Here is a 7,698-nt window from a genome sequence, read left to right as displayed (position 1 = left end):
AAAAAACTAGAGATGTTGTCTAAATGGATTGAATCCTTGCCTTGGAAAGTAGCTTAAATCTGCATGTTGTTTCATAATCTGTAAAATGGAAAATTTTTAAAATATGGAAAATGATGATAAATAATTTCAGCAAGACAAAGCATTTTAATTGTGTCACTCTAATCACTGGACTATGAGAAAATGTGGAAAAGTCTGCTCAAGTGCTTTCAGTTTTCCTGGAAAGATATCATTGTTATTATGAAATGGATTACCTATTATCATTGTGGACAGGATTAATGAATGTTAAAGTGGCAAGAGACTGATCTTGAAAATGTTTGTGAAATTTTTATAATATTAGTAACAAAGCAAGAAAATATAAGTAATAACATTTTATCTTAAGTCTTTGATACACACTAAAGACAGGTGAAAGAGCTGAGTTTGTCAAAATTATGGTACAGGAACAAGAGCAATTGATGAATAGAATCTATTTTAACAAAATGATGCAAAACAAAGCCCTCACATTTTGGCTTTCCTTTATTAGTCTCTGAAAATCTAAATCTAGAATGAAAAGATTTTCACCACAGGCAAAATAGTTCCTAGAACTTTTGCAACCTATTTCTATAGTTCTTTTTACTCACAAAGCCAGCTTTAAGCTATGTGCTGCATCCGCCTTGTGTTCTGAGAGGTGTGAAGGATGCCACAGAGGGGAAGGTGCTCCCTGCCTGCGAGGTACTTATCATCCATTTGGAAGATGAGAACAGTAAGTGGAAGAGATGGAGAACACCCTGCCATCATCTTGCTTTGTGTTTTGTATAAACCAATAAATAATAGGCAGCTTATAAAAATCAATATACATATGTAACAGAACTCAGAAAGCAACTACCATATCAAAGAGTAAGTGAGCCAGGTTACAATAGTTTCTTTCCAAATGCATGATTAAGTGTCTGTCAGCACTGGCATGGAACACAGACACTGACATTTCTCCTCCAGCCAAGCCAGGGAGGTGGTCATACTCAATGCTCAGCTGGCCAGTGAATAAAAAATGTTTTTTCTTCTCTTAAATTAAAAAAAGCATTTTTCCAGTTAGTTTACTTTCAATATTATTCTGTATTAGTTTCAGACATACAGCCAAGTGGTTAGAAAATCAGATGATGTTTTATTTTTTAAACGTGAATCTAATGGTTCAGTTTCTGAATTTCTCTACTATCTTTTCTTCGTATGCCAGGCCAGGTCTTCAACGGTGCTGCCATCACTAACCCGCAGCCATGAGTTCCGACCAGGAGATGGCTATTTTCGGGGAGGCTGCTCCTTACCTCCGAAAGTCTGAAAAGGAGCGCATTGAGGCCCAAAACAAGCCCTTTGATGCCAAGTCATCAGTGTTTGTGGTGGACCCTAAGGAGTCCTTTGTGAAAGCAGTTGTGCAGAGCAGGGAATCGGGGAAGGTGACAGTCAAGACTGAAAAAGGAGCTGTGAGTAAATATCACCTGGAGATGGTTAGACTGGCCTGCCTTTTGGCTTAGGTGAGCTGACACTGAGTTTTTGATCTGGCCTCTCTTACTTCGCAGACTGTTACTGTGAAAGATGACCAAGTGTACCCCATGAACCCTCCCAAATACGACAAGATCGAGGACATGGCCATGATGACCCACTTGCATGAGCCCGCTGTGCTGTACAACCTCAAAGAGCGCTATGCAGCCTGGATGATCTACGTGAGTGCCTTATCATGGCCTTCTGCTCATACAGGTAGTTAATATATTTTTAAAAATAGTAATTAAGTTCTTGATAAAATAATTATTATTTTTTCTTTTGGTGCAGACCTACTCGGGCCTGTTCTGTGTCACTGTCAACCCCTACAAGTGGCTGCCGGTGTATAATGCAGAGGTGGTGTCTGCCTACCGAGGCAAAAAGCGCCAGGAGGCCCCGCCCCACATCTTCTCCATCTCTGACAACGCCTATCAGTTCATGCTGACTGGTGAGTAGCTCAGCTGGTTCTCCTATGAATTATTTTACCACCTATAGTCAGAAAATGTTAAAACTATAAAGACCTTTAGAAATAATCTAATCAAACTCACTCGTTGTCCAGAAGAGGAGACTAAAACACAATGAGGTACATACTGTAAAAGCGGGGACTAAAACTCAGTTCTCCTGAGTCCACCTCCATGATCCTGCCAGTCCAGGAAATTGCCCCATCCCTATCAGTCTGCTTAGTCAGTCTCCCTGCTTGAAAAGATGTGATTTATTTTATATATTTAAGTAGCAAGAGTAAGATGAAGTAATAACTGTCTGAATAAAAATAAAAAAATGTGTTCAATCATTTTAGTGCCTAAGTTTCTTGTTGATGCTTTTAGAAGTACTTTTATCTCTTTAAATCATCAGCGCTCACTTCAGATACGATATCCTTTCTTTGAATGAAGGGGTGTTTAAGGGCTACAGGCATATACACAGAAATTGTTATTTTTCCCCTTTAAAAAGGTTTTACTCTGATTGAAGCACCCTCTTTCACTTGCTCTTTCTTTGACCCAATGCCATACTTTTGGGAAGACTGAGCAGTTAGGGTTGCAATCTGGGGCCATGACACAAAGGCGTGTGTGTGTGTGTGTGTGTCCAATGTATCCATTAGAAAGTAAATCTCAACCTTAGCTTAATACTATTTTAACCAATTAAACTACAGCCCAAACCCTTAGCATATTGTGCATTTTCCAGTTGCATGCATTATCAGCAGTCAGCATGACACTGAAATCCACACATGACAACTAGGGAATGTATCTGCCTTTGCAAAGTACTATTCTTTATTGTAAACCAGAAGGACACACTTCCTGTGGGGGCTTAAGGAATTTAAGATATGACAACACTTTATGTTTTTTTCTTCCTCAACTTAAGAATAATATATATACCTTTACAATAATATATTTAAAAACTTCATTGGATATGACACGTATGCTCAATGTCCTAAGTGTTTCCCTATACAAAGTTTTGTTTGGGTAACTGGTAAATATGCTGATTGTCCACTGTTTTTCTTCCAGATCGGGAGAATCAGTCTATCTTAATCACGTATGTATTCCTATGCTGAGTCTTATTAGTATTTTATTCTCACTGGGATAATAAAAACCAAAAGAAGAAATTTAGCCCACATACTAAAGCAACAGCATAATCAGCCTAAAACTAGATACTGTTTTCACTTTATTGTAGGATTTTAGAAGGTATCAGAATGTAAAATAACAATGCCACAAATTACATCATTCTAGTCCAATCTTGAAAGTTCCACAGGACTTACCTGGGAGAAGGAGATACAAAATCCATTCTCCGGACATGGCCTAAACCCGGTACAGCTCAGTGATCAATGTATAGCCTTCTGAAGGTTAAGCATTTTGGAATGTTACCAGTGGTTTTTAAGGCCTACTTGAGGAATGTCTATTCCTCCCAAGACCTAACTTGAGCCATATCTTTGGTCTAAGGAAACTGAAGAACACTTGCATTTTTTCATAGTTTTTTAAATCAATGGTTTAATTTCTTACCTAGTTGTTGAGTGGCTGCTTTTTGGACCACTCATGCCCAGGCCTCAGCACCTAGAAGAGAGCCTGGCATATTTTAAGCACTAAAGAAATATGTGTTACATGAATAATGAATTAATGAATTTATATCTTGTCAATGATAAGCAACAGAAGTAATATGAGCTTTATGTAGGCACAGAAAAAGATCTAGGAGACTCTAATAAAGGCATAAAATAGATGCATAGGTAGTAAATGCTTATGGTGGAAGTAGTTTTATGGCTTAATTTCTCATATTTGCTTGGTCACCATTTGACAGCGGAGAATCTGGTGCAGGGAAGACTGTGAACACCAAGCGTGTCATCCAGTACTTTGCAACAATTGCAGTTACTGGGGAGAAGAAGAAGGAGGAAGGTACTGGCAAAATGAAGGTGAGTCCAATACTACAGTTAGAATCAAGACTGTCGGGGCGCTTAGGAAGTGGGAAACCTCAGATGTGAGCACTGCTCTTGCCTTTGCAGGGGACACTGGAAGATCAAATCATCAGTGCCAACCCCCTGCTGGAGGCCTTTGGCAATGCCAAGACCGTGAGGAATGACAACTCCTCTCGCTTTGTAAGTGTCTTGGTCACAGAGGGCTTTTCTCAGCCGTTAAATGCCAGAGAAAGCATGTCTGAGTTTTCATTTCAATCTCATCTTTCTTGTGTGCTGCAAGCTTTGCACATAATATCTTTTTTACTTGCAAGGGTAAATTCATCAGGATCCACTTTGGTACCACAGGGAAACTGGCTTCTGCTGATATTGAAACATGTGAGTAACAGGACCTCCGAAATAGAATCCAAGAATGACAAATGATGGTTTGGAGGGACATCTTGCAGCTTCTGCTGAGCCTAGAGCTTGTTTAATACCATTCTGCTGCCAGACATGCCCACAGTTAATGCCAATCTTAACCAGAGTCCACAGTGTACTTTATTCACGTCAGTCATGAGCTAATGATTCTGTAATAACTGCCAGGAGCTGTTAGGCTTGTCTGAATTATTCCAGCCTCAGAATTGACCTCAAAATTTTCTAAGAAAAAACCCCAAACTAACACTAGGGATAAATGAGTTGCCTCTGGGTGGAATATGTCTGATTGCTTCCAAGTCTGAGCCTTGACAAATTTCACTCTTAGTATTCCCTCTATTATAAAGTGAGAAGAGATCCCGGGGAGGAGGAGTTAAAGAATCTATTATATTTCATGCATCCGGCATCTTCTGTATGAGAAATGAATATGCCTTGGGCCAGCAAGCTTTAGTTTCTTTCTAGAGATATAAGAGTAACTGCCATTGTAGAGATGTTCTATGTGGTACCTCATGGGAACATTCAGCTGAAATCGCAAGGGGCCAATAAAATAGAACTGATGACCATAATGCCAAGTCACCCCAGGAACTTTACAATTTCCCTCCAATCTAATATCTACTTTCCACTGCAGATCTTCTGGAGAAGTCCAGAGTTACTTTCCAGCTAAAGGCGGAAAGAAGTTATCATATTTTTTATCAGATCATGTCTAACAAGATGCCAGAACTGATTGGTAAGAAATATCTTAAATTCACAGATGAAAGCTAATCTTTTTTTTATTAAAAACCTGTAATGTACAATGTATCCCCTAATTTCTATGTCCCCAAAAATGCTCCTGATCCCCACAAACTCATATGACTATGCCTTTGTCAGTCAAGGGGAGATCACAGTCCCCAGCATTGATGACCAAGAAGAGTTGATAGCCACGGATGTAAGTTACATATGCAGGTTTTTAAAAATACATTATGCATGGGAATGACAATAGCAACCTACTGTAGGTGTGTGGTAAGTCTGCTGATCTGCTCAAAGCCCTTTGCTACCCCAGGGTCAAGGTCGGCAATGAGTATGTCACCAAAGGCCAAACTGTACAGCAGGTAAGCCCACGACCTTAATGAATGACACATATCCTAAGCCTTCCCAACATGTCTTTAATAACATCAAGTTATTACTCTGAAGGTGATCAATTCAGTGGGTGCTCTGGCCAAAGCCGTCTACGAGAAGATGTTCCTGTGGATGGTCACCCGCATCAACCAGCAGCTGGACACCAAGCAGCCCAGGCAGTTCTTCATCGGGGTGTTGGACATCGCTGGCTTTGAGATCTTCGATGTGAGTCATCAGAAACTTTGAGCAGGGAAGTTTACAAATCATGCTGCTGCAATCAATATTGAAAAAGGTCTATGAGAAATAGCTGTACTACAAACTAAATAGGCATGTGAAAGAAGACTAAAAGTCCATAAAAGGGCACGAACTTGGAATGAGATAGGTCTGGACTCAAACTCCAACTCTGTCGATTCCTACCTAAGTAAACTTGGATGATGGGAATGGTATCTGACCAATCACAGGACAAATTCAACTAGGACCGATAAGTAAATCACATATTACTTCAAATAGCACACTTACTTCTGAGATCATTCTGCCAGTTATGAGCTTGTTGTATCTTAATCCCTAAGCATAAACTGCAAGCACATAGTACTTGATAAGTGATAAAGAAGGTAATGAGGACAACAAAGATGACAGTGGGGAAGACAATGACAAATTCAAAGGGAGATTTCAAGGCTCCTATCTGCCCTGAAATATCCAGGTATAGAGGATGAATGTGGTATTGCAAAATAACTCAAATTCATCTGCCTGAGAGAGAATACCTCAAATATAGCTTAGGAAACAAGGGTATCGAAGTGAAGTCCTCTACCTGACAGCAATATCTCAGATGTGTCTGATTCACAAGTAGAATTCCTATACCTTTTCCTGACTGGTAGACACTGGAGGAATCTCTCTCAGTTTTAGGAACAAGATCATTTCCAGAAATTCCCAAGCCCACATGGGAATGAATAATCGGGCACCAAGCAGGAACAAGAACCTATCACACTTTTTTAAAATAAGAAAACTAACAACACTGCATACTTGCAATGTCTTTGAGTTTTTTAATAGATTTATTAATAATAATTCACATACCATTAAATTTGCCTATTTAACTCAATGGTTTTTAATGTATTTACAGATATGTGCAACCATCACAATAATCATTTTTAGAACATTCTCATCACCCCAATAAGAAACCCTATTCTGTTAAATCATTCCTCACTTCCCGCCCCCACCCCTCCAGCCCCAGCCCCCTTGGTACCACTAATCTCCTTTCTGTCTCTATGGATTTGCCTATTCTGGACATTCCATAGAAATGGAACCATACAATACATGGCCCTTTATGATCAGTTTCTTTCACTTCGTATAATGTTTGCAAGGTTCTTCCGTATGGTAGAAGCTCCTTGACTTCTGTGTATAGTGACACTATTCTAACACAATAGCATTCACAATTGTTTTTAGGTTTAGGTGTTTTGAGTAGTAAAGCAGAGCAGATCTCCTCAAGTTCTAGTACTGGGTACAAACACTGGCTCTGGTGTCAAAGCTTTGAAGCCCCACCATGCCCCTCACCAGCAGGATCTGGCTCAGGTTGCATAACCTCTCTCACAGTGTTTCCTCACCCATGAAATGGGCAAACAGTACCACCTTAAAAAGGCAGCTGTGAGGATCAAATGCAATAATTTATATAAGCACTTAGCACAGAGTCTAGCACAGGGGTGGGCAAACTTTTTGACTCGAGGGCCACAATGGGTTCTTACACTGGACCGGAGGGCCGGAACAAAAGCATGGATGGAGAGTTTGTGTGAACTAATATAAATTCAAAGTAAACATCATTACATAAAAGGATACGGTCTTTTTTTTCAATAGTTTTATTCATTTCAAACGGGCCGGATCCGGCCCACAGGCCGTAGTTTGCCCACGGCTGGGCTAGCATATAGTAAATGTTCAACAAAGGTTAGCTATTGAATTTTTATTCCTATTATTAATAACAACACACAGACCATAGTGACTCAGATGTATCAACCTTAGCTAGTTATACGACATAATCAGAGAGATAAGTTCCTATGAAATATATATAGTGAAAACCAAATAGTTGTTTTATTGCAATAAGGAGTATCATTCAGACCCTGTTTATTCCTACTTAGGAGATACTTCCAACGAGGGTGCTAACACTTCCTCACCCACAGCAGCAAAAAAAAGACAGGCGGGATGAAGGCATACCATCCTGAGGGCAGTTGGGCTTACCAATTAAGAAAAGCCCCTATCCAATAGAAGCTTTTATTATAAAATTAACGGTAATTTGTATTTTATACTTA

General features: G+C 39.6%; 1 protein-coding gene across 1 annotated transcript in view; it reads left to right on the top strand.

The window, feature by feature from the left end:
- The window catches only part of LOC102758180 (myosin-1), a 25,289-nt gene that overhangs the window by 598 nt on the left and 16,993 nt on the right, over positions 1-7,698 (top strand). Inside the window, 11 exon segments of the mRNA XM_015562540.1 lie at positions 1,205-1,448; positions 1,545-1,688; positions 1,795-1,951; positions 3,003-3,030; positions 3,787-3,898; positions 3,989-4,081; positions 4,213-4,276; positions 4,938-5,036; positions 5,131-5,236; positions 5,238-5,397; positions 5,480-5,629. Coding sequence (XP_015418026.1) covers positions 1,245-1,448; positions 1,545-1,688; positions 1,795-1,951; positions 3,003-3,030; positions 3,787-3,898; positions 3,989-4,081; positions 4,213-4,276; positions 4,938-5,036; positions 5,131-5,236; positions 5,238-5,397; positions 5,480-5,629 — 1,317 coding nt within the window. The 5' untranslated portion in view covers positions 1,205-1,244.

The sequence above is a fragment of the Myotis davidii genome, unplaced genomic scaffold (assembly GCF_000327345.1).
Source record: "Myotis davidii unplaced genomic scaffold, ASM32734v1 scaffold37, whole genome shotgun sequence".
NCBI lineage: Eukaryota > Metazoa > Chordata > Mammalia > Chiroptera > Vespertilionidae > Myotis > Myotis davidii.
This window is presented reverse-complemented; position numbering and strand designations above follow the sequence as displayed.